We start from the raw sequence: 27,355 nt of genomic DNA, 5'->3' as shown, positions 1-27,355 counted from the left end.
TTCTTGAAAATCTCCAAACCTGGAGCAGCCCCCAATTCCGGGAGGCAAACCGTTCCACCTTTTAATTGTTCTCACGGTCAGGAAATTCCTCCTTAGTTCTAAGTTGGATCCCTCTTTGATAATCTTCCATCCATTACTTCTTGTCCTGCCTTCAAGTTGCTCTGGAGAATAATATGACCCTATTTTAGTTTTCTGAGATCATCTAAGGTCAGCAGGCACTGATAGCAAGCTGCAAGTGAATAGTTCCCCAATGTTTCAGGCTTTATGGACCGGCAGGGTGGGAGGTGGGGGGAAGAGGGGATGATTACTCACACACACACACACCGCTCCCCTGCTTGCACAATTGAGGATGTGTGTGTGCGCTTGCCGGTCGTTTCCACAACCCGGTTGCAATCCCCTCAAAGCCCACTAATGGGCTGCAGCCCACAGGTTGGGGACTCCTGTCTTAAAACCTTTTTAAAGCATACTTTTTTATAAAAAAAAACAACCCTTTAGATTCTGAGTAATTGGTCTTTGCCAGCAGAGAGAGATGAATGGATGGACAGCTTGTAACTGTTATTACAGATAATTGTCTTATTGTACTCTGACTTGCTCTGGTGTCCTGACTGTTGCTCCAACAGATCTAGCTTGGAGAGAGTTTCTAGTCTGAAGCAGTTAATAAACATCTTATGTAAATAAATATTGTCTCTCAACTGAGCAAGGCCAAATATAAGGAGAATGGAGAACACACACTTTTGAGAGGGACGAATAGTCTAGCAAGGTCCTCAACCTTGGCCATTTGAAGACATGTGGACTTCAACTCCCAGAATTTGATTTAATTTAAAAACTCAACATCCTGCTTTGGGCAAAGGGTTGGACTAGAATGGAGGTCTCCAACCTTGGCCACTATAAGACTTGTGGACTTCAACTCCCAGAATTCCCCAGCCAGTTGAAGTCCACAAGTCTTAAACATAATCTGTTCCCAATCACATAGGTGAAATGAAGTAGACTTTCCCATATTGAAGGAGCAAAAGGCTCCCGTGGCTGGCTGGAATTCATAAAGACATGCAGGTTTGCACGCAGGCAGAAAAAACCCAGCTATACAAACGGAAGTCCCTCCCAGTGGCCAATCTGAAACACAGATGTGACCAAGTAACTTAAAACTACATTACCCAAGAGGCTATCCCTTAAGGGGACAGTTCTTAATTCCTAAAACAACTGTTTACTCTAACCAGCACAGTGGCCAAGGTTGGAGACCCCTGGTCTAGCAGCTGAAACCAAACTAGATTTGGTGATCTGGGCCAGCTGGGAAAAAGCCAGATTTCTCTCCCAAATTTGGACTCAGCTTCAAGATAGTTTTCTGAAACATAATAATTTGTGGAGTCCTCTCTGATGAGTGTAAAAAAATGGGCTCCAGAAAAAGGGCACAGTAATAAACATGGATTCATTTCTAATTTCTCAAACAATAAACATACAATTCATACAGTAAACATTTCTGGGAATTTAGATTTAAATTAGGAGCAGGTAGAAACAATGATTACTTTAGAATATTTTGTTAAAGGAAAGTCTAACATTAACTCAGTGACACTGGAACCCTGACATCAGTACCTAGATACACGTAGTCACACCTGCTTCCAAGGAGAAAAGAGCAGACTCAGTTACCTATAATTTCAAGTATGGGTTTATGTTACTATCAAGTTTGGAAGATAAAGCAGCAACAAGAATTGTGGCAATGTCTCAGTTGTGCCATGACTGGGGAAACAAGGATTCAGATCTACACTCATTCGTGGAAATTAATTTGCTAACTTTGGGGCAATCCTAGATTCCTGCACAAGGCAGGGATTGAATAAGATAATCTTCCAAAATGTCGATCCCTTAAGATCCATTCTGTGTCTCCAAGACTGCTGTTGGTGGAGAGAAGAGAGTGGTCTGGAACCAATACAGGTAGTCCACCATTCACAGTGGACCTCCCTGCTTATGACCAGATTCAATCAATCAATCAATCAATCAATCAATAAGTCAGAATAGAGCTGGAAGGGACCTTGGAGGTCTTCTAGTCCACCCCCCCTGCTCAAACAGGAGACCCTATACCATTTCAGACAAGTGACTATCTAGTCCAGGCATGTCAACCTCGCGACATCACGTAACGTCGCACGATGTATCAGGACTTTTTCCCAATCGCCGGCAATAGGGTGGCTGTGGTTTCGGCGTGACGCATCCGGCCCACAGGCCAGCAGTTTGACATGCCTGATCTAGTCTCTTCTTAAAAACCTCCAGTGATGAAGCACCCACAACGTCTGAATGCAAGCTGTTCCACTAGTTAATTGTCCTCACTGTTAGGAAGTTTCTCCTTAATTCCAGGTTGCTTCTCTTCTTGACTAGTCTCCATCCATTGGTCTTACCTTCTGGTGCTTTGGAAAATAGGTTGACCCCTTCTTCTTTGTGGCAGCCCTTAAAATAGTGGAATACTGCTATCATGTTCTTCCCAATCCTTCTTTTCTCTAGACTAGCCAAACCCAAATCCTGCAACTGTTTTATATATTTTTGTTGCTCTTCTCTGCACTTTTTCCAAAGTCTCAACATCTTTTTGGTCATGTGGTGACCAAAACTGGCTGCAGGATTCCAGATGTGGTCTTACTAAGTCTTTGTAAAATGGTACTAATCCTTCGCATGATTTTAATTCTATGCCTCAGTTTATACAACCCAGGATTGTATTAGCTTTTTTGGCTGCCGCCGCGCACGGCTATCTCATGTGTAAGGGATCGTCCACTAGGATGCCCAAGTCCCTCTCACAGTTACTTTTTTCGAGCTGGGTATTGCCTAATCTGGACTTGTACCTTTTCAAAGTCCATATGGTCACTATTCCCCCTGGGGTCACATGACCACACTTCAGGCGTTTGGCAACCGGCCAGCATTTATGGCTTTTTGCAGCATCTCACGGTCATTCAATGGGATTTTACAATGGTTTGCTAAAAAAACCCAGCAAAGTTTTCAACAAAACTGTGCCCACAGCAAACTATTAATTCATTTAATGACTGTGGTATTCACTTAACGATGACTGCAAAAAAGGTCTTAAAATCAGGCTGGTCAATCTATAACCATCACAATCTATAACCATCACAAGTTACAATTGTGATGGACAGGCTCCATGACAGTTGTGACTCAAGGGCTACCTGTAACCCAGAGAGAGATTGGAGATAAAGAAATGATAAAACCAGGTAAACATATAAATTTCAAGAAATCTGCATGTTTTAGATCCCATTCTGATTTCCAGCAAAGAGTCCAGGTTTCTGCTCCCCCTAGAGGAGCAGTGTGGGTCTCCATAGTACAGTGGGGAGAAGCAGGAAGAAAGAGGTATCTGTTTGCGCTTCTCTTTCGGACGCTCTTTCCAGGTAGAAGAAGTGAAATGCAAATCAGTTCAGCTTTGACCATCTTCCTTCCTGTCCCACAGAAATTACTGCGCATTTTGCTCTAAGGAAATCACAAGTAATGTCCCTAAACAAAAGAAAATTAAATGTTTGGAAATTGGCCCTAAAGGTGTACCAAAGGTGCTTTTTCAGGAGGCAACTGTTGTTGTTTTTTTCCTTTGAAAATGTTCCGTTTCTCATCCATGAAGCTTCTTCAGCTCTGTCTGGATGGTGGGGAATCCAGTCAGAGCTGAAGAAGCTTCTTGGGTGGGAAGAGAAACGTCTTCAAAGAAAAACAAGAAAGTCCAGTTGCCTCCTGGAAAAAAAGCACCTTTGGGGCAACCATGACCTGGATGACGGAGAAACTCCATAGACATTTAACCCCAAAGGTGTTTTTCTTGGTTTTTTCCTTGAAAATGTTTCACTTTGCATCCAAGAAGCCTCTTCAGTTCTTCAGAAAAGGAAGAGACCAAGAAAGTCCAGGTACCTTTTGAAAAGCATCTTTGGGACAAACTGGACAATTAAGACTCTCCATAGACTTTTGGAAACTAGCTACCAGCAGTTGCTGAGTGCCATCTAGTGGTAAGAAGAAGAAGAAGAAGAAGAAGAAGAAGAAGAAGAAGAAGAAGAAGAAGAAGAAGAAGAAGAAGAAGAAGAAGAAGAAGAAGAAGAAGAAGAAGAAGAAGAAGAAGAAGAAGGAGGAGGAGGAGGAGGAGGAGGAGGAGGAGGAGGAGGAGGAGGAGGAGGAAGAAGAAGAGGAGGAGGAGGAGGAGGACTTCCTTTGAAGCTGGAAGCATGTGGCCATCCTCAGCATACAATGATGAATCACAGAATCCTAAAATTGGGAAGGGACGTTGGAGGTCCTCTCTCCCAACCACTTGCTTGATGCAGGGATCTTAATATTATTCTGAGCAAAGATTGGCTGTCCAATTATTTTGTGAAAGCCTCCAGGGATGGAGCACCCATGACTTCAGGGAACAGGCTGCTCCACTGCTTAAGAGCTCTCACTGAGAGATGGATATGAACACACACAAGCAGGAGGTTGACAGGGTTAGGGTCCCCACTATCACTTTTATTCCAAGAATATCCTTCAGTCCCCTAAAATGTCTTAAAGGTGCAACAGCATCTACTGTACCTGAGCATAAACATGGAACAGTAGGTGTCGGGTCTTGCCACTGTAAATGCCTCAGCCTGTTCGCTTCACTGGCATCCTGCCATAAAACGTGGGAGAGGAGAGAATGGGATGGGGGAGGGATGACAGGATGACAGGTGCCGGAGGTGCCATCCTTGAACAGAGCAGCACATCCAAGGACACGAGCATGAGAACAAAGTGGGAAAGAGGTGCCAAACCTCAAATCTGTTACCAAAACACCAAATTCAAATATTATTGGGCACTCATGAACCGGTCTAGGGGGAAGGGCCTACGAAATGGAGAAAACGCAGGTTTTGAGCAGGAATACTCAGATCCAGCTTTGCTTACGCTACAGCCACCTGGCTTTAGTAAAAGTATACCTTTTGCTACAAATGGAGTTGTGGGTCTTTCTTTCCAAAATGCCCATGATGGGACAAGCCTGACAGTAGGTGTGGAGTAAAGGCTAGATCAGCTCCTTGATCCATTGCTGCTTTGTAGCTGGTCTTGTTGCAGATGGCGGGCATTTGGTCAATGAGCAAGCCAATTCCAACAACCATTTCCCAGGAGTGCTCACAAAGGTGAAAGCCCAGGATGTTACAGCTGATCGATTAACACGAAAGTTTCATGAGAAATACCCACAATGTCCAAGGAGGTGATGTGTGAACGGTTGGATAACTCTACTTATTATTTCTCTATGCCTACTTTTTTCCCCCAGGGGGTCGGCATGTCAAGATTGAATTGCTAAGATGTTTGCTAACCTCTGTTGCTACTCAATGTGCCATAGAAACAGGGGGAAGGCAAGCTTGGAAAAGAAATGGGGTTTTTAAGAAGCCGTCCATGGACCGTGAGAGCCAAGGTCACGGAAACAGGTGTCTGATGGAGAAGTGGACTGTTCTCATAACAAACCAAAGAAGTGTGACTGGCCAACGTGGACACTTTGCATGGGAAAGCCAGAGTTGATTTTGCTTCTTCAGTGCCAGGATGTGTATTCAGTAAAGTTTACCTTTTATGGCACCTTAAGGCCGTAGAGATTCTTCAGTATTGAATTCGCTAGCTGGACATTTGACAGGCATCCTCAAAATCCAGCAAACCCACCTGAACAGCACCTCTCTTCCTCCAAAATTCCAGGAACCAAAGAGTCTCCGATGTTGTGACTCAGGGCCAGCCTGTGGGTCCGACAGCCGGGTCCGATGTATCGGAGGACTCAGATGTGGGGGAGGAGGGAAACGAACCGGCTGATGATGATTTGGAGGCTTTGCAGAGTCCTCAGCCGGGGATCTCTTCTCAGCTGTGTGAGCCCGAGAGTGCGGAGGAGGATGACCCACAGCTGGCCCTGTTCAAGGACGCCCGACGCAGGAGGCAGACGAGCAGGGACAAACAAAGAAAGACTATGGGACTCCTCGGGAGGAGGCACAGGGAGACCACGCCCTGAGCTCTCTATAAAAGAAGTGTTTGGGGAGGGGCTGGTTGCTGAAAGCAACTTTTCCGCTTGAGAAGACAAGCTCTTGTGTTTTTGTTAACTGCGTAATTAAATCTTGGCAGAAGCCTTTTAGCCTTGGACGCTTTCCAGACTCTTCTCTTAATTAGGGGTTTGCGAGAAGAGGGCTGGTTCAGAACATCCGAGAAGATGCCCAGCACGAGATTTTGCATTCAAGGACTAAAAGTGCTTTTACAGAAGGGGATGGGGGGGCGGGTGGAGCTGCAGAAAAAAATGCCTGGCTGTGGCTGCCATCTTAACTTTTTTGACTCCTCTGCTCTGTGGGCAGTTTTGTTTGTTGCTTCTGTTTCTTCCTTCCATATGCCGGCTTTCTTTTTTTTTATTGAAAAGTTTTTCAATACATTTTATCTTTAACAAACCCTCCCCACCCCCTCCCCCCCTTCCCAACCCAACCCAACCCTCCCCCCTCCCCTTCCCCCCTCCCCGACTTCCCAGAGCTAAATACAAGGTATAAAAATAAAAAACAATCATAAACTACCATATGCTAACAACAATAAACTATTAGGTCTATCGCACTTTAGCTCTTATAAAATGACTACAAGCAATATAAATATCCCATCAATACTTATTCAAATGCTAAATGAAACTTTTTAGTCCCATATTTATTCTGGATGTAATCAATCCATTTTTTCCACTCCACAATATATCGTTGTTGCGAATGGTCTTTCAAATACGCCGAAATCTTTGCCATTTCCGCCAGGTTAGAAACTGTTAAAGTCCATTCCTCTATAGTCGGCAGTTCTTCCTTCTTCCAGTATTAAAAGTCTTGCTGCCGTAATTAAGTTCAACATCAACTTAGTGTCCACAACAGTAGTATCAGTAATAATGCCCAATAAAAACAATTGCGGACAAAACTTTATCCTTTGCTTAAATATCTTCTGCATATTCCACCAGATTTTAATCCAAAATGCTTTAACCTTTTTACAGGTCCACCATACAGTATGTGAAAATACGTTGCGTCTTCGCCACCACACCTCCAACATTTAGGCTGGTAACTCAGATACATACTTGCTAACTTTTTGAGATCTAAATGCCACCTATAAAACATTTTATAAAAATTCTCTCTTAAATTTTGAGCTTGCGTAAATTTTACGTTTCTCACCCAGATCTTTTCCCAAGTATCCATTGTAATAACTTCTTGAATATTCTGAGCCCACTTTATCATGCAATCTTTAACAAGTTCTGCTTCTGAGTCAATTTCTATCAATGCAAGATATATCCGTTTGATATGTGCCGGCTTTCTTGAATCCAGCGAAGCGTATTTTAAAGGCAAGCCGAGGGTGAGTCATTTTTTTTGTTTCTGCTATTCAGGAACAAATATTGGAATCTTTCCTTATGCTCTGCGGACTGCAGATCGCCTAAGGGCCTAGAAAGCTGTTTCTGATCTGGTAAGATTTCTCCCCCTTTCAGAGACAAAAATCTCTGTTGTTCAAAAGAGCATCGTCCTTTTTTTTCATGTCAGCCTTTAATTCTTAGATTTCAGGCCAAGGCTTAGTTAATTATTCTAGGCAATGTCTTAAGTGGATTTGCAATTTAACACCTTTTTCCTCCTACGAGAACGCCTGTACTTCTAAGCTACTGAAATAATGGGATAAAGATACAACAGCAGATACAAGAGCTATCAGGACAGAGAAGATAAATCTCTCCGGATATTCCTTTCTCACCTGTTCACACACCAAGGCTGATGAAGGAGCATTTGCTTTCGGATTTTGTTTTTTGTTTTTTAAAGAAACTTTGGTGAATTTCTCACTGGAGCAGCGAGCCATGATCCTAAGACAGACAAGGGTTGTGTGAAAATATCCTGACTTTCATTTAGAAAAGTAGAAAGTCAGTTTTTCTGCCTGACTTTGTTTTTTTCCCCAGGGGAAGAAGGAATTTCAGAATTCTGCAGACCAGAAAGCCTTCTGCCACATCTCCTAGAAAATTCAGCTTCGAAATACCACCAAGAGCAGTCCAAAAATAAATCTGCAAACACCCTAGGGCAGGGGTAGGCCACCTTGGCTCTTTTATGACTCGTGGACTTCAACTCCCAGAAGTCTGGGAGTTGAAGTCCACAAGTCATAAAAGAGCCAAGGTGGCCTACCCCCGCCCTGAAGAAAGAAGTGGGGGTTTTTTTCCACCTTAAAGGAAGGAATCTGTTACGAGAGTCAGCCTTAGCAGAAGCTGAAGCGATAGGAAATCCTAAAGCAAAAGGCAAATTTCCCTAGAAAATCCCCTGACCTTATCTAAAGAAAACTCTGATGTTTGCCTCTCTGCTCAGCAAACCCAGCCTCCCATCCTGCTTCCATTCTGCCAGTGACAGCCCATTTTCTGGGCCAAATGCTTGTTTTATGTTCCGTTGTTCAGCTCCCTCCACTGCAAGGCTGTGGGTGGGCCTTGTTTGAAGCGTCGGGCACTTTTGAGAAGAAAAGCGAGCATGAGATGAAGGTCAAGGTTGGCCTGGAAGGAGAAAGTGGCCTTGTGCCCCGGGGGAGAACTGACTTGGCTGCAGACTGGCAAAAGAGCACTGAGTGGCCTTGAAGGCTGAGAATCCCCTTGAAAAACAGAGGAGAGTTTCAGCCAGAAAATTCCTCTAATCACAGGGGTGTCAAACTGCCGACCTGCGGGCCGGATGCGTCATGCCAAAACCACGCCCACCCCATTGCCAGCAATGGGGAAAAAGTCGTGATACGTCGCGAAACATCACGTGACAACGCGAGTTTGACACCTGTCATGTAACATCACCAGCCTTCTCTCCTCCTCCTCCTGTTCCTCCTCTTCCTCCTCTTCCTCTTCTTCCTCTTTTATCTTCTCCTCCTCCTCCTCCTCCTCTCTTCTTCCTCCTCCTGTTACTCCTCCTCATCTTCCTCTTCCTCCTCCTCCATCTTCTCCTCATCATCTTCTTCTCCTCATCATCTTCCTCCTCCTCATCTTCTCCTCTTCCTCCTCCTCATCTTCATCTTTTTCTTCTCCTCTTCCTCCTTCTCCTCCTCATCTTCCTGCTCCTGTTCCTGCTCCTCATCTTCCTCCTTCTCCTCCTGTTCTTCCTTATCTTCCTCTTCCTCCTTCTCCTCCTCCTTCTCCTCCTCCTCCTCCTCCTCTTCTATTATTTTGCACCATCCTACCGACAAATTTTAAAACTAACCTGGAGAGACCCTCCAAGTAAAAATGAGCCCATGCTTAATATGGTGCAACACTTTTTGTTTTATTTTGGGGATCAAGAAACAAGCTCAAACTGATTTTAGGAATCTTTTCTTCTGCTTCGAAATGCAATCTTCTCTCTTTGCTTTTGAAAAGCTCTCTAGCCCCCTTACTCTGCCAGCTTCATGAACTTCAGAACAACAAATAGACCACAAATCTGATGGCCGCTTTGTTCAATCAGCCCCCTGATTAGCTGGAACAACCGATGCAGAAAGAAAGTTGAACGTATCGAAGAGAAACAAGTCCCGGGGAAGATCATGCTGCCGGGAAAAGGGTGTACTCTTCCTCTTATAACATATTCCTGAGAGACCTTCTCTCTCCCCCCAATGCCACTTTTGCAGGCACCGCAAAGGGACAACCAACCCAGCTCAACGGTTTTCTGTGCCACTGAACTGAGCACAGGTGATGCAATCACACTTGACAGTTGCTTCAAACTGGGAGGACAAGATGTTTCTGCCCATGAGCCATTCTCATCTGCAGTAGACCAAAGAAGAATCGCGTGATTCAATCCTCTTACGGCTGGAATCCTTCGTGGGAATGGGTGCAAGGAAGGAGAAGCTTTCTGGGCAAGGGCAGGGATAAAGCTAATCCTCTGGAGGTGTGTGAAAAGAACAGGATCCTCGGAGTAGGCAGCAGAGACAAAGGAGCGCTTAAGAGGGGAACCTGAATGGAGGAGAAGACATCTGGGACAAGCAAGATGGGGGGGAGGCAACTAAGAACAGGTGCACTGCAGCAAAGGTTCCACCCAGCAAGGGGGTGCCAGGAGATCTTCAGTTGTCCTGCTACTGGCCATGTTCCTCACAAAAATAGATTCCCCTGAAATAAGTAGTGTGTCAGGTCTGCCTTCTTCAGCTTCTTCACTTCGCTGGCCTCCTGCCATAAACTGCAAGGGAGGGGGAGGAATTGGGGGCAGTAACGTGTGGGTCTGGGAGTGAGTAGACAAACAGCAGGAGGGGAGACACGTGGACCAGAACCAGAGGTGCCAAACTGGAATAAAACAGCCTCCAAGGACACCTGGCCAGGGAATCGAATGCGAAACTGCAATGAGAGGTGCCAAACATCCAAGCCGTTTCCAGAACTCCCGAAGGCCTCCTATTGGACACCGATGGACCAATAGGTCAAGGGGGGAGGGCCAGAGAAAGTGGGGAAAGTGTAACCTTTGCACGGGGATATTCAGATCTAGCTTTGCTTCTGCTGCCACCCTTTAACTTTAGTAAAAGAACCTGTCATTTCAACCAAATGGAGTCGAACAAAGCCCTTTTGGCATCCTCCATAATTTTTAAAAGTGTGAAGGGGTCCTAAAAGAAAAATGTTTAAGAAACATTGAAATCCACTTTGCAAAATTAAAATCCTTTTACCGTATCCCTGGGGAAGCCCCTAAAAGTGATGAGAGAAACAAACTATTATATAATTATATAAGTATTCTTGCCCTATTTTAATTTTTATATTTGGTTTTTATATTTTTGACATTTTATTTGTACACTGCTCAGAGTCCCTCTGAGTGAGGGAGATGGGAGGTTTTTAAATGAGATAGAGAGAGAGATAGTAGATACATAGATAGATGGATGGATGGATGGATGGATGGATGGATGGATGGATGGATGGACGGACGGACAGACAGACAGACAGACAGACAGATAGATAATGATAGATAGATGATAGATAGATAGATAATGATAGATAGATAGATGATAGATAGATAGATAGATAGATAGATAGATAGATAGATAGATAGATAGAGATAAATAGATAGATGAGAGAGAGAGAGAGAGAAAGAGATGATAGATAGATAGATAGATAGATAGATAATGATAGATAGATAGATGATAGATAGATAATAGATAGATGATAGATAAATGATAGATAGAAAATAGATAGATGATAGATAGATGATAGATAGATGATAGATAGATAGATAGATAGATAGATAGATAGATAGATAGATAGATAGATAGATATAGATAAGTAGATAGATAGATAGATGAGAGAGAGAGAGAGAGAGAGAGAGAGAGAGATGATAGATAGATAGATAGATAGATAGATAGATAGATAGATAGATAGCTATAGATGATGGATGGACAGACACAGTTGCCATCATAACTGCCCAGTTATCTAACATGCTGCACAATAATGTCTTCTATTCTCGTATATCTCTCGACATGCTGAAACTGGGGGATACATTCAGTTAGTGCTCACACCTGAAGAATAAACTGCTGTTTTTCTCATACTCCCCCAAAGAGGCTTTTTTCCTTTGTCTTCTTCTCCTCCTTTGAAGAAAGGAAATCTCCGTTTGAAAGCTTTTGCTTTGAGAACAGACGCCGTGTGGTACCCTGTGCTTGAGACGCAGGCTAAAGTGGGGGGAAGGTTTGATCACTTGGTCACAGCCATCATCTTGGCTTTGGGGGCATCCCCACGACCCCCAGATGCCCCTCTGCGTCAGGATGTCCGTAAAGTCTTTGAAAGGTCATCTCAAGGGGTGTCTCTGCAAAGCATCCTCCGTGCTGCTGCAGAGACTCCAAGGCCTGCCTTTGATAGAGGAGGGGGTTTCTTTCCCCCTCTCTCTGCCCGTCGGGTGGGCTTCCATGCAGAGGCGATAATGAAATCCGAAGCCCCACTGAGAGACGAGGGGAACCAAGTGGGGCTATCAAGGAACGATCATTTCAGAGAGATTTTAATACTGCGCACATCCTGTGCAGCTGATTGTCAATTCCCTCAAAGGCAGCAAAAACGGGTATTGGCTGAGCTTAACCAGGTTAGCCAAATTATTTGAAGACCTACTAACTCCTTTCACACAAGATGCAAGGTTTGAGTGGGATAAAACTTAGGGGCTCTTTTTAATAGTGGCTGATGAAATTGTGATGATTTGATGTAATATACAGACCTAGGAAATAATTCAGTTCAGTAACCAAGATGCACAAATACAGCTGTGTAGTTCACTTCTGACACAACATCTCTGGATTTTTTGCATCAATTATTTGCTCGAGTCCACAAGAAAGTACTTAAAGGAGGTGGGGGGACAAACTTTGAAGCACCTCTCTTTTAGCTACCTTCCAAGTTTTACAGAGTGAAAAATGAAAATCAACATACGCAGTTTTGAGAGATTTAACTGGGTCCTAATTGTCAGTGGCCTATAAAATGCCTCAGGCAATGTGGACATATATCTGATATAGGGCTAACACCAGAAAAATATCAGGAGGAACTTCAGAACCGTGCCCAATTTCCATCAGATCTTTGTCCACAAAACAGTATGCCAATATGGTTGAAAAGTCAATGATCTGGACCAACCTGAACATGGTCCAATCACTCAAGCAATGGTGAACAAGTCCTTCTAAGGGGATGCATGTCCCAGAGACCGCCAGAGAGATGCCCACGAAGAGAACAACTAGGGGTGACTTGATGCAGTCTTCTAATATTTGAGGCGCTCTCACAGAGATGAGGAGGCTTGACCTATTCTCCAAAGTACCTGATGGCAGGACAAGAAGGAACCAATGAAAGAGGGATGTAATCTGGAACTAAGGAGAAATTCCCTGACAGTGAGAACAATTAACCAGTGGAACGGCTTCCCTCCAGAACTTGTGGGTGCTCCATCACTGGAGGTTTTCAAGAAGAGACTGTACACCTATTTGTCCGGAATGCTTGGACAGGGGAACTAGACTAGAAGACCTCCAACATCCCCTACAATTCCTTTATTCTGCATTCTGTAAGTTGGTGAATTAATCAGACATTTTCAGAACAGTCTGAGGTTGGAGGAAATCTAGTTAGCCAGCGCTAACACAAGGACTACATCCGTTGATGGGATTCAGCCGGTTTGCACCAGTTCGGCAGAACCGGTAGCTAAATTTTGTTGAGTTCAGAGAACCGGCTGAATGTACACCGCTTCCGGAAGTCTGTTCTAGGCCTGGGAGGCTTGGAGGAGGCCTCCCAGGCCAAGAACAGCCCACCGGAAGTGCAGGGATGCCACTTCCAGAAGTCCATTCTAGGCCTCAGAGGCCCAGGCCTGCATCCGCGCAGAGAACCAGTTGTTCAGGGATTTGAATCCCACCACTGACAACATCACATCTAACGCTAGAAACACCACATCAAGCACCAGCCACACGTGAAGCCCACTCAAGTCACCAGATCCCACCTTCCTGACAGGCCAGTCAGCTTCCAACACAAGGAGAAGTGGGGCATCAAAAAAAAAAAGACTGTTCCAAGTAAAGGCCTAAGAAAACCAGGTCTAAACCAAAAACCACTGGCCAGAAAACCTCCAGCAGAGGCTTCCTAATTTCAACATGGATGCTATTCCCGCCATGAAATGGGTGGGAGAAATGGGCCTCTCACTCCCCGTCTGCCTCCTGGAGAGGCTGAGACATCCGGGAGCATTTGGGGGGGGGGGAGAAAGAGGAAGGCAAAAAAAATCAAGATGGTAGCCGTAACTAGGTAATTCAGCTCTCCTTGAGCTGAATGGAGAGAGGTAAAAAGAAAAAATCTATGGCAGCCATTTCTGCAGAACTGAAGCCCCGTCCTTTCATTATGTGTGTTGGGGTTTTTGATTGTGCAGTTGCTGCTCCCAGCTTAATGTTTTAGACAACCCCTCCTCAAGCACACCATTGGATGCAGGGCAGTTGGATGAAGGACAGCTGCCAGCTCATGGTCTACATTGCAGGCTGTCAAAACCCGGATGACAAAATTAGAGGTGTTGGTGTCACAGCTGATCAGGTAACCTCTTTCTGCACAGGGAGAACAATTAACCAGTGGAACAGCTGGCCTCCAGAAATCGTGGGTGCTGCATCACTGGAGGTTTTTCAAGAAGAGACTGAACAGCTCCTTGTCTGAAATGGTATAGGGTCTCCTGCTTGAAATGGGGTTGGACTAGAGGACCTCCAAGGTCCCTTCCAGCTCTATTCTGACTCTGATTCAGAAGGAGTCACTCCAGCTATGGGTGTCCTCAACGTGCGACCACACTTGAGCCCAAAATTGCTAAGTAAGTGAGGCAATGGTTACAGTAAGTGAGTTTTCCCCCATTTTATTATGATTTCTTTTGCCACGGTTGTTAAGCAAATCACTGCAGTTGTTAAGTGAATTGTGCGGTCATTAAATGAATCCAGCTTCCCCCATTGACTTTGCTGGTCAGAAGCCAGCTGGGAAGGTTACAAATGGTGATTGCATTGCCTTGGACAGAGCAACCGTCCTAATTACATGCCAGTTGCCAAGCATCTGAATCGGGATCACATGGCAGGTAGTCCTCAACTTACGATCACAATTGAGCCCACATTTTATGTTGCTATGTGAGAAATTAGTTGAGTTTTGCCCCATTTTATGACTTTTTGTTAAATGGATCACTGCAGTCGATAGATTAGTGACCTGCTTGTTAAGTGGATCTGGTTTCTCCATTGACTTTGCTTGTCAGAAGGTTGCAAAAGGGGAATCACATGACCCCGGGGACGCTGTGACCGTCATAGATGTGAGTCAGTTGTTAAGGATCCAAATGTAAATCACGTGACCCTGGGGATGCTGCCATAGTCGTAAGTGTGAAAAATAGCCATAAATCATTGTTTTCAGTGGCGTTAACTTTGATCACTAAACAAATGGCTGTAAACTGAGGACTACTTGTACACTAAAAAAAAGCAATTAGAAACTACTTTCTTGGATTTGTAGTCCTCCCTAAATATAGGGCAACCCTCCCAGCAAACATAGATTTTATGCTCTTCACTCTATGGAGGGAATAACAGATTTATGTCCCATATACCAATGTGTGAAAAGCATTTATTATACCATGTTGCTCCTTCATGAGTCTTGGGTGAAAATGCTGGGCCTCGCAGACCGATGGAGAGAGCTTCGCCAAGCTGCCTGGTTTTCAGAACTTGAAGAAATCCATTTTGCAGAAATCTAATTGGGGGAGGGGCGCTTTATTCGGTGAAAAGGGGATAATTCCACTGGGGAGAAAGTTTGTTCACCAACTGAAAAGCAACAACAGTAGTCCTGGATCGCCATCTGCTGGCTGGCCCCGGAATGACATGCTGAGCGCAACTTGGACTCCTTTTGCAAGTCTTGTTAAACAAAACCATATTACTGTCCTGAAGAATTAGTTCAGCCTTAACATAAACTTCAGGTATTTTCCAAACTTGGCAACTTTTAAGATAATGTGGACTTCAACTCCCAAAGTTCCCCTATCCCGGCTGCAGAATTCTGGGAGTTGAAGTCCAAGCATCTTAAAATTACCAATGTTGAAAAATACTAAATTAGAACTTCCAGCTCAGTGTTTTGAACGCGGGATCCCTCCCCAGTGGCTGCAAACTGGCTGGCTAATGGAGGATGCTTTTAAGGACAAACGAGTCCTTCATTTTACTTCATCCATTGAACAGCAAGTGGCACCACCTACCCACTTTTATTGTTGTAAATTGCCCAGAGTCTCTTAGCTGAGATGGGCGATGCAGAAATGTATTAATAAATAATTAAATGCAACCTTATCCTACAGTTGTAGTTCTCAACTTACAACCATTTGTTTACAAGGGCACTGGGAAAAGTGACTTACAACTGGTTCTTATAACTGTCATAGTACCCCCACTGTCATATGATCACAATTCAGGTGCTTAGAAACATGCATGAATTTACAACTGGGTCCCGTGATCGCCATATGGGTGACCTTACCAGCTGGCTTCTGACAAGCAAAGTCAATGGAGGAAGCCAGATTCGCTTAATGACCACATGGTTCACTTAACAACTGCAGTGTTCAGTTTAATGACCGTAGCAAAAAAGGTCATAAAATCAAACGTGATGCACTTAACAACCACCTTGCTTAGCAAAGAAATTCTAGTCCCAGTTGTGATCGTAAGTTGAGGAATACCTGTATTTCAGACTCTCCAGACACACAAAGCCTAGAGTTGCCTCCAGGTGAGATGGGCAGCATATGTTTAATAATAAAAGGCTGCCCCTGCTGCAGCAGTGAGGTCGCTGGGCTGGCTTCGGGGAGGGGAAGGGGGGCTCAAGGTTGACTCAGCCTTCCATCTTTCCGAGGTCGGTAGAATGAGGACCCGGATTTTGGGGGGGAAAGGCTGACTTTGTAAACTGCATAGAGAAAGCTGCAAAGCACCGTGGAGAAGTATATTAGCCTAAGTGTTATTGGTATTGCCTTTCCTTCTATCCATCCATCCATGAGGCACAGTAGTTAGAATGTAATATTGCAAGATGACTCTGTCCACTGCCAGCAGTTCGATTCTGACTGGCTGAAGGTTGACTCAGCCTTCCATCCTTCCGAGGTCAGTAAAATTAGGACCCAGTTTGCTGGGGGGTCGCGACGGGGGGGGGGCAAGAGGATGACTCTTTAAACTGCTTAGAGAGGGCTGCAAAGCATTGTGGAGAAGTATATTAGCCTATTTGCTAAGGGCTATTATTCAGTGAAAAAGGGAGGGATTTGCCTTCCCGTAAAATGTGGTGGCTCAGTGGGTTAGGGCGCTGAGCTTGTCGATCAGATGGTTGGCAGTTTGGCGGGTCGAATCCCGAGTGCCGCATAGCAGAGTAAGCGCCTGAATCCCATCAACGGGGATAACAGGCAAGTAGAAAAATAGGGACCATTACATTGTCCATAGGGTCGCAATGAGTCGGACACGACTTCACAACTAATAACAACAACAACAAAAAATGTTGTGGAAAGAAAGGAAAAAATCCTTCATTTTCAGAAGGTTGTTTCAAGCTTCCTCCAAGGTATTAAACTATTTTTAATATCTTAATAATATTTAATATCTGTCAACAGGGCCTCCAGCTTGAGGAGGGGGCTGGACCAGAAGACCCCCAAGGTCCCTTCCAGCCTTACTATTCTTGCCTTCAGAGCAAGAAAATACACCTGGGGTGCTTCTCTACTCTTTTACTGCTCTTCCCCAAAAACCTTTTCCGGAGCTCCGCATGTATGGAAAAAGTCTCCATCCCTCTTTTGGAAGGAACGTGGACTCTGCTGTGGGTGAGGAAGCTCCAAGAACACCAAGGCTTTTCTGTGAATGTGTCCCCTTCTTTCGCCAATGAATGCCCTGTGCAGTCTTCCCTTCGCCCTTGGTGGGGGCATTGAGGGTGGAGCCTCCACTCACCCACAGCCAAAGACGTTTGAGAGCGGGCCAAGGAGAAGCAGATGTTTACTCATCCCAGGCCCTCTTCGGGCTACGCCAGCTTCTCAACCTCCAAACCCCCAAATGAAGGGATGGTAGGAAGAAGGAAACTTCCAACTACAGTAGCAGAAAAGTCAGGGGAGGTCCCGTAGCTTCTTCTCTGACTAAAATCGGAGTCTTTAGAAATGCAACACACAACACACACAACACACACAAACAAAAAAAGATGCTAACCCTGAAAAGAATGCAGAGAAGAGCAACATGGGTGACCGCAGGATTGGAAGCTAAAATTTATGGAGACCGGTTGCAGGAATTGGGGATGGTTAGTCTAACAAAGAGAAGGTATAGGGGTGACACGATAGCAATATTTGAGGGGCTGTCGCAGAGAAGAAGGGGTCAACCTATTCTGCAAAACACCTGACGGCAGGACAAGAAGTAGCAGGCTTCAAGGAAAGGTTGGGAGTTTTTCAAGAATAGACCGGATAGCTATTTGTCCGGAATGGTATAGGGCAGGGGTGGGCAACCTTGGCTCTTTTATGACTCATGGACTTCAACTCCCAGAATTCCTGAGCCCAGCCGTGCTGAGGGGAAAGGGAGGGGTTTCCAAGCTGAGCCAGGCTGGCTCAGGAATTCTGGGAGTTGAAGTCCACCAGTCATAAAAGAGCCAAGGTTGCCTAGCCCTGGCCTAGGTCACTTTATGACTGGTGGACTTCAACTCCCAGAATTCCTGAGCCAGCCATGCTGAGGGGAAAAGGAGAGGTTTCCAAGCTGAGCCATGCTGGCTCAGGAATTCTGGGAGTTGAAGTCCACGAGTCATAAAAGAGCCCAGGTTGTCTATCCCTGGTATAGGGTCTCCTGTTTGTGCAGGGTTTGGACTAGAAGACCTCCAAGGTCTCCTAATATCATGAAGTAGATCTTTTATTATCAATATTTTTTCACTATTAAAGAGATACAGGTCCTAGAGGCTGGTAGGCATCATAGTAGCTGTAGTTCCTTATTGCCTCCATATTTTTCCTCCATAACTCAAGGAAAGGGAAGGACCCCCTTCATGCTGTAACCCTTTAAAAAGGCAACCAGCAAGTGAAATTTCAACGGCTTTGTTTTCAGCAGAAGAGAATGGCCTTTCTTACTGCATTCTAGGCAGATAAAATATACACCGAGAAGTCATCTTGTTTGGGAAGATCATCCTCCCTCTGAAACCTGGGATTTGGGGGAACTCTAGGACAGCTTTTTTTTTTTAGTACAGCCAGTGTCACTTCGACAGGATGGTCAACCTTTTTCCAGCACCCACTTGGAGATGGGTGAGTCCAGATCAGTGGTGTGGAAGGAATGTCCATCGGATGCTGAGGTTCAGTGAAGACCTTCATCCCAGCTGTTCCTGAATCTCAGCAGGCAAGCAAACCATCCGTCCATCCACACAACCATCTCATACAAGCATCCGTCATCTGGTCATAAGTGTCAAAACAGATCTGCCACCTGTCAATCCTTGCTGTGCGGCCCATGAAGCAAACTGCAGTTTGGGAGGGATTTGCCTTCCCGTAAAATGCGGTGGCTCAGTGGGTTAGGACACTGAGCTTGTCGATCAGAAGGTCGGCAGTTTGGCGGGTCAAATCCCGAGTGCCACGTAGCAGAGTGAGCGCCTGTTACTCGTCCCAGCTTCTGCCAACCTAGCAGTTCGAAAGCACGTAAAAGTGCAAGTAGAAAAATAGGGACCACTACGGTGGGAAGGTAACAGCGTTTCGTGCGCCTTTGGCGTCTAGTCATGCCGGCCACATGACCACGGAGACGTCCTCGGACAAGCGCGGGCTCTTCGGCTTTGAAACGGAGATGAGCACCGGCCCCTAGAGTCGGAAACGACTAGCACGCATATGCGGGGGAACCTTTACCTTTAAAACATGTTTGGTCTGAAAAAGGACTCCCAAGCTCCTTGAGACTTGAAGAAGACCTCCTGGACCCTCGTCTGGGGTAGAGTGAAAGACTTGGCAATGCTGAGAGGAACGTCCCAGGCTCAAGAGCCTTCTTCTTTAACGAATTCATTAAGGGGGAGCCTCCTGGAATGATCTGAGCAGCTTCACAGGAGGTTCTTGGCGCCTGGGCTGAGTTGCCTGTTGTTGCTTTGCTCGCTTCTATCCGTCTGCCAGCCTCCCCACATCACTCCTATGTGGGGCCGCATCACCACCGACTTGGCTGCCTGCCTCTGCCTTGGGGCCAAAGCCACTCTCTTCCTGCACCCATTGACACACACAGACACACAGACACAGACACAGACACACACACACACACACACACATCTTCAGGGGAGCTGAAGCCATCCTCCTGAAGGGCCACCACAGCCCTTCCTCTTAGTCCATTTCTGGCACCTTTCCTGGGACTTGGGGGGGGGGCTTTCCAGCTGAGGTCTGCTGCTCAATCGGACCAGCCAAACAGAGGGAGGGGCCATTTGCACAAAACGCCTTCTTTGCTAGGCTGCTGACCCAGCTCCACCCCCCCCGCCCCCCGCCCCCGCAGCTTTTGCTGCTTTTCCAAAGTTGCTAATTCAATTTCCCCCCCCCCTCCAGCAAAAACAAGTCTGAATATTTTCAGAGAAGAGTTTGCCGTCTTCTTGGCTTCAGGATGGCCTGCTGCTTCTTTCTCCTCGGCTCCCTATTGGATCCCAGGCAGGCATCCGAGTTTATTTCGCCCTTTCAGAATAACTGAATTGGAAGGGACCTTGGAGGTCATCTAGACCTACCCCCCCAGCTCAAGCAGGAGTCTCTCTAGTCTACACCATTCCAGACAAAAGGCTGTCCAATCTCTTCTTCGAAAAGGGAACAGCCATTTGTCTGGAAAGCTATATAGAGTCTCCTGGCTGAGCAGAGGGGGGGACTAGATGACCTCCAAGGCCCCTTCCAGTGTTGAAGCCCCCACAACGTCTGCAGGTGAATCGTTCCCAAAGTCTCCAATCAGGGCAGCTCGAAGACACCCCCCCCGGAGGGCGCCCGCTTGGGGAAGGGCTGCCTCGGCCGCCCCCCCCCCGGCTCCCTCCGCGGCAAAAGCGCCGCGCCCGAGCGCGGGGTGGGTGGGCTGGGGGGCGAGAGAGAGACCCCCCCCACACCGAGTGCGGGGCACGTGACCTCCCGCCTCCCTGCCCCCCGCCCCGTCCAGGGAGCGGCTGCCCAGCAGAGGCGCCTCCGAGGGGATAAAAGGCAGCCGGGCGAGCGGGACGGGACGGAGCCTTGCCGGGGGAGCCGCCGGAGAGACCCCCCCAGCCAGGTGGGTCCCCTCGCCCCCCTTCAGGCGCCTTTCCCGCCTCCTCTGCCCGTCCTTTGGGGAGCGGAGGGAGGGGGCGTGCAGCCGCATCAGAAGCTATTGGGTGGGTGGGGGGCATCCCGGTTAGCCCCCCCTCCCCAGCCCCGCCTGCTGCCCCCCTTCCCCTCCCCGAAGCCAGCCCCGCGACCCCGCTGCTGCAGCAGGGGCAGCTTTTGCCCCCCTGGGACGTGGGGAGGCTGGTCAGGAGACCCCTGGGGAGGGTGACGGGGAAGGGTCCCCGCTGCAGAGGAATGGGGCAGGGGGGGTGAAGTTTCCAAACACCCCCCCCAGCTCATTGGCTGAGGACTGAAGAGGTTGGCTTGGGAGTCTATTGGAGGGCACCCGGGTCAGCCCCCATCCCCAACTCCTGGGGGGGCATGGGGGTGTCAAGGGACAAGGAAGGCCGGCTGGGGATCCCAACCTGGGCCTCCAGTTGCCCCAGGCTCTGTTGGAGGGGGGAGGGCTGCTGTGCTGAGTGAGGGCAGGTGGCACCTTCAGCCACAAAGGAGAGAAGCCCCCTCGGGGGTGCCCAGCCCAGTCCCAGCCTTGTCTCCAGTCAGAGAGAATGGTGGTGGTGGTGGGAGCCAGACTTCCAACCCTGACTGGAGACAAGTCTGGGAGACAAGTCTGGGACTGGGCTGGGCACCCTTGAGGGGGCTTCTCTCCTTTGTGGCTGAAGGTGCCACCTGCCCTCCATGAGCACAGAAGCCCCCCCCAACTGAGCCTGGGGCAACTGGAGGCTCAGGTTGGGCTCCCCAGCCGGTCTTCCCTGTCCCTTGACATCCCCATCCGCCCCCAGGTGCTGGGGCTGGGGAGGGGGGCTGACCTGGGTGCCTTCCAATAGACTCGCAAGGCAGGAGTCCTTATTCCATCCCGGAGAAATGACTGTCCAATCTTTTCTTGACAACCTCCAGCGACGACGGAGTGCCTGCAACTCCCGGAGGGAAACTTGCTCCACTGATCAAGCCTTCCCTTTCTCGGGAAATTCCTTCTTACGGTATTTCCAGGTTGGACCTTCCTCCGGCTAGCTTGCACCCGCTGCATCTGGTCCGGTTGCCAAGAGCTCTGCAGGAAAACTCCGCACCCTGTTAAGACTGTGTCCATTTGCAACCTTCTCCCAAGAGCGGAGTGGTCAGGAAGCAAAAGGGTGGAGAAGATCCTGTTCTCTCCTGCCACAGAAGGACTTCTCCTCCAATGGCCGAAACTGAACGTCCAGCTTCATCTGCTTTTCTTCTCTCTCCTCCTTCTTAGCTAAGGAGAGACGAGGAGGCTGCAGGAAGCCGTTGTCCTTCTCCCACCTCTTGGAGAGCAGAAGATGTTGCCCAGCTTGGCCACTCTCCTGATGGTCCTGGGCATCCTTCCGCTGCCCCTGAGCAGCACCCAGGTAAGAGGGCATGGAAAGGGCTGAGGGGAGATGATGCCCGGCAGATCCCAGGGGAGCTGAGGAGACCCGGGCCAGCTCTTCCTGGTGGGGGCGGCCTGGAGCCCAAAGCCAAAGATGTCATTATTCACGCATCTTCAGTCTTTAGACATCGTTTCCCAAAAGTTTTCTTCGGCAACTCACAACCACCCGTGATCATCATCTAGAATGTACATGTTCAAATTGCCTCTCCCAGTAAGTTGGGAAATAAAAAAGGTAAAGGTAAAGGTTCCCCCGCATATGCGTGCTAGTCGTTTCCAACTCTAGGGGCCGGTGCTCATCTCCGTTTCAAAGCCGAAGAGCCAGCACTTGTCCGAGGATGTCTCCGTGGTCATGTGGCCGGCATGACTAGACGCCAAAGGCGCACGAAACGCTGTTACCTTCCCACCGTAGTGGTCCCTATTTTTCTACTTGCATTTTTACGTGCTTTCGAACTGCTAGGTTGGCAGAAGCTGGGACGAGTAACAGGCGCTCACTCTGCTACGTGGCACTCGGGATTCGACCCGCCAAACTGCCAACTTTCTGATCGACAAGCTCAGTGTCCTAACCCACTGAGCCACCGCGTCCCTTCAAGTTGGGGAATACAGTTCCCATATTTCCTTGTAGCAACAGGGTCCACAGGAGAGGGGGGGATCAGAAAAGTCAAGATGGCAACTGCAGAATCAGGAGTTCAAGTCCCGCCTTCCATATAAAAACCAGCCGGGTGACTTTGGGCCAGTCGCCCTCAGCCCCACCCACCTCGCAGGGCTGTGGTTGTGATGGGGAAAATGGGGGGAGGAAGGTGTGTTGGGTATGTTCCTCACCTTGAATTAGTTGTAAAATACAGGTACTCCTTGACTTACCACCACAAGGGAGGCCAAAATTTCTGCAGCTAAGTGAAACGTTCATTAAGTGAAATTTGCCCCATTTTATGACCTTTTTTGCCACAAGTTGTTAAGTGAGTCACTGCAACTGATAAGTTAGTCACACGGTTGTTAAGTGAATCTGGCTTGACTTTGCCTGTCAGGAGGTTGCAAAAGGGGATCACATGGCCCCAAGGCACTGTGACCGTCATAAACGTGAACCAGTTGCCAAGCGCCTGAATTTTGACCCCGTGACCACGGGGCTGCTGTAACAGCCGTAAGTGCGAAAAACGATCATAAGTCACTTTTCTCAGTGGAGTGGTAACTTCGAACGGCCGCTAAATGAACTGTTGTAAGTCAAGGACCACCTGCAACAAAGACGGGATTCAAATAGATACTCAAATCCTTTGTAGCCCCAAGGATGAGTTGGGCTTTCCACTGCCGAGCCATCCTGCTGGATCGGGTGCTTAGGAGATGCCAGCCAGAAGAAAGTCCCTTTCAGCTGATCCGTTTTCTGGGGGGCAGACCCAGCCGTGGGGAGCCCCTTCCCAACCGACTCCACTCTCCTCCCTCTGCCTAGAACTGTCTGAGCAAACAACACGTCGCAGCCGCCATTCAACAGGTGCAGAAGCTGCTCTCGGCTCACGAGGCGGCCCAGATGCGCAGCCTGCGAAGCCTGAAGAAGCAGCTTGCGCTCCTGCCAGGCGGTGCCCAGAAGCCACCAGCCAAGCGGAACGGTAAAAGGACAGCAAACCAAGTGGGCCAAAAAAAAGTCAAGATGACGTCTGCCACCTAGGTTACAGATGCCGTCTTGCTTCTTTTGACCCCCGTCACCTCCACGGACTCCCATGGAAGGAAAGACTGCAGAATCCAGGGGAAAGGGTGTTGAGTTGATTTCATTGGAATAAACATGAATAATTTTTAATTATTATTTCTTTTCAACCATTCTGACATCTATCCCACCTCGGTACGTGGGTTGTTTCAAGGCTGAATTTGAACCCATATCTGCCTTGTAGAAGTCCAATAGACCTGTTGTGGGTTATCTGCAACCAGGCTCCTTCCAAATCTGAAAGGGTATAGTAGACTGATTTTAAGAATCAGTCAATCAGAATAGAGCTGGGAGGGACCTTGGAGGTCTTCTAGTCTAGCCTCCTGCTCAAGCAGGAGACCCTGTACCATTTCAGACAGGTGGCTGTCCAGTCTCTTCTTAAAAACCTCCAGTGATGAAGCACCCACATCTGAAGGTAAGCTGTTCCACGGGTTAATTGTCCTCACTGTTAGGAAGTTTCAATTCCAGGTTGCTTCTCTCCTTGATTAGTTTCCATCCATTGTTTCTTGTCCTGCTTTCTGGTGCTTTGGAAAATAAGCTGATCCCCTACTCTTCTTTGTGGCAGCCTCTCAAACACTGAAATATTGTTATCGTGTCACCCCTCGTCCTTTTCTTAGAATAAGGTAAAGGTAAAGGTTCCCGCGCACATGCGTGCTAGTCGTTTCCGACTCTAGGGGCCGGTGCTCATCTCCGTTTCAAAGCCGAAGAGCCAGCGCTTGTCCGAGGACGTCTCCGTGGTCATGTGGCCGGCATGACTAGATGCCAAAGGCGCACGGAACGCTGTTACCTTCCCACCGGAGTGGTCCCTATTTTTCTACTTGCATTTTTACGTGCTTTCGAACTGCTAGGTTGGCAGAAGCTGGGACGAGTAACAGGCGCTCACTCTGTTACGCGGCACTCGGGATTTGACCCGCCAAACTGCCAACCTTCTGATCGACAAGCTCAGCATCCTAACCCACTGAGCCACCGCGTCCCTTAGAATAGCCATACACAATTCCCGCAACTGTCTTAGTTGCTCTTCTTTGCATTTTTTCCCTAAAATTTCTAGTTTTTTTATAATGTGGTGATCAAAATTGGATACAGTATTCCAGGTGTGGTCTTACTAAGGATCTATAAAGTGGTACTAATGCTTCATGTGATTTTAATTCTGTGCCTCTGTTTATATATAACCAAGGATTGTCTTAACATTTTTGATTGCTGCTGCACACGGCTGGCTTGTGGTTAAGTGATCGTCCACTCGGACTCCAAGGTCCCTCTCACAGTTGCTGTTTTTGAGCCAGGTCTCACCTAATCTGTACTTGTACCTTTGGTTTTTCCTGTCTAAATGTAAAACTTTGCTTTTCTCCACATTAAATTTCATGTTGTTGGATAGAAAGAAACTGGACAGTCACTTATCTGAAATGGTGTCGGGTTTTCTGCTTGAACAGGGGGCTGGACTAGAAGGCCTCCAGGATTCCTTCCAGCTCTGTTGTGATTCGTACTGTGTACGTAGTGCATCCTGGTTCAAATAAACCCAAGAGCATTTTAGATACTATATTTTGTTTTATCTTTTTTAACCACAACAGATTTCACTGGAAGACTTGGATTGACTCTGCTGGCATTTTCCCCACTGGGCCACAGCCTTTTAAATTTGCTCAGGAAGTTTTTAATTCCCACCCTCAACTCTTCTTTTTTTTTCTTTTCTGTTTCTATAAACCAGAAGTCTTCAAACTTGGCCCTTTTATGACTTGTGGACTTCAGCTCCCAGAATACCTCACCCAGGCATGCTGGCTGAGGAACTCTGGGAGTTGAAGTCCACAAGTCATAAAAGGGCCAAGTTTGAAGACCCCTGCATAAACCGTAATGCCGCAAGAAATTAGCAGTGGGGTCTGGCCCTTTGCCTTGGGATTTCTCGGGTCTGCATTCAGCTGAACGACCAGGAAAGTTGCTTCCGATTAAAGCAGGGATTGTCTCCACCGTGTTTCTTCTTCTGTCTTGCTCCCCGCAGAGAGCTGCACCCCCCCTTCTGCACCCACCAATGGCAGGAGGCTGGGCAGGGGGACAGCCGTGGGGAACGAGGTCTTCTTTGTCTGCATCCCTGGCTTTGCACTGACCGGCTCTGAGACGCGGGTCTGCCTGGAGAACAGGACGTGGAGTGGACGGACGGCCTTCTGCAAACGTGAGTGGAAGGAGGGGGTTCCTGCTTTTAAGTGGTCTCACCTGCCAGATGCGTGGATAGGTAGTCCTCGACCACACCATTGAGCCCTGAATTTAGGCTGCTAAGTGAGGCATACGTTAAGTGAGTTTTGTCCCGCTTCATGACTTTTCTTGCCACAGTTGTTAAGTGAATCACCGCAGATGTTAAATTAGTAACCGGGTTGTTAAGTGAATCTGTCTTCCCCCATTGAACTTGGCTGGTCAGAAGGTCACAAAAGGGGATCACATGACTCCGGGACACTGCGACCGTCATAAATATGAGTCAGTTTGCCAAGCTCTCATGACCGTGGGGATGCTGCAACAGTCATAAGTGTGAAAAATGGTTGTAAGTCACTTTTTTCAGCGCTGTTGTAACTTCAAACGGTCGCTAAATGAACTGTTGAGGACTAGCTGTCTAAAGCCTTTGTCCCTGCTTTTGTGGAGCTGAGTTGCTTCAAAATCATGTTTTATGGTTCGTGCGGTTTATTTTGTTCATCTGTTTGCCTTTTATACCACCTCCACCCCTTGGTATCCTTGCTGTTTTCAGTGGGGCGGGCGTCCTGCCAAGGGAGGAGAAGGCTCCGTCTCAACCCTTGGCAACAAGAAGCCTCTCCTCTTTCTTTCATTCCCCAACCAGGCATCAGCGGTTGTGCCAGTCAGCCCTGTGCCAACGGAGGGACCTGCCTGGATGCCGTTCACCGCTACAGCTGCTTGTGCCCCACCGGCTGGTCGGGGAACACCTGCCAGGCCCCCCTTCATTCCTGTAAGCGAGAGAGAGGCCTGGGGTCCAAGAAGCAGGACTGGCCCTTCCCTTGAGGGGTAGAAGGAGGGGGGGCAAGGGAGCTGTGGGGACACTCTCCGGGCCGGGAGCTGGAGGTGGGGGCTCCCAACCCTAGAGCAAAATTCTGACCCCCTGCATCAGACCTGCTTTGACAAGGTCAGTGTTTAGAATAGATCAGAGCTGGAAGGGACCTTGGAGGTCTTCTAGTCCAACCCCCCTGCTCAAGCAGGAGAACCTGTACCGTCTCAGACAAGTGACTGTCTAGCCTCTTCTTAAAAATCTCCAGTGATGGAGCTCCCACGATTTCTGGGGGCTGTTTCACTGGTTAACTGTCCTCACTGTCAGGAAGTTTCTCCTTAATTCCAGGTTGCTTCTCTCCTTGGTCAGTTTCCAACCATTGCTTCTTGTCCTGCCCTCTGGTGCTTTGGAAAATAGCATGACCCCCTCTTCTTTGTGGCAGCCCCCCAATCCTTTAATCACCAGAGGTGTCCATTGGATCAGACTGAAAGGTGAGAGGGCATCTCTCAACGGGGTAGCTGAGATGGGAGACCCCAGGCAAGCCAGAGAGGACGGGAACCACTCTATTTTGACGTTGCTGCCAAAGAAACAACAGGGAGGCATCCGTGTCCTCACTGGGGGAAGCTTGGCTGGAGTATGTCTTGCCTTTACTGGTCATCCTGTAATTGGGATCAGATTTTTTTTAAAAAAAATAGACCGGACAGCCCTTTGTCTCCTGCCTTGAG

General features: G+C 47.7%; 1 protein-coding gene across 1 annotated transcript in view; it reads left to right on the top strand.

Moving 5' to 3' along the window:
• Nucleotides 1–27,355, top strand: part of LOC308672634 (fibulin-7-like) — a gene marked incomplete at its 5' end in the record, with an annotated part of 45,659 nt that overhangs the window by 12,768 nt on the left and 5,536 nt on the right. Inside the window, 6 exons of the mRNA XM_081335681.1 lie at nt 20,422–20,529; nt 21,245–21,364; nt 21,878–21,949; nt 23,408–23,564; nt 25,644–25,814; nt 26,469–26,594. Coding sequence (XP_081191807.1) covers nt 20,422–20,529; nt 21,245–21,364; nt 21,878–21,949; nt 23,408–23,564; nt 25,644–25,814; nt 26,469–26,594 — 754 coding nt within the window. The remainder of the gene's footprint in view (nt 1–20,421; nt 20,530–21,244; nt 21,365–21,877; nt 21,950–23,407; nt 23,565–25,643; nt 25,815–26,468; nt 26,595–27,355) is intronic.

Source organism: Vipera berus (assembly GCF_964194415.1).
Source record: "Vipera berus genome assembly, chromosome: 10".
NCBI lineage: Eukaryota > Metazoa > Chordata > Lepidosauria > Squamata > Viperidae > Vipera > Vipera berus.
The sequence above is the reverse complement of the archived record's forward strand: the minus strand, read 5'-3'. Positions and strand labels throughout refer to the sequence as shown.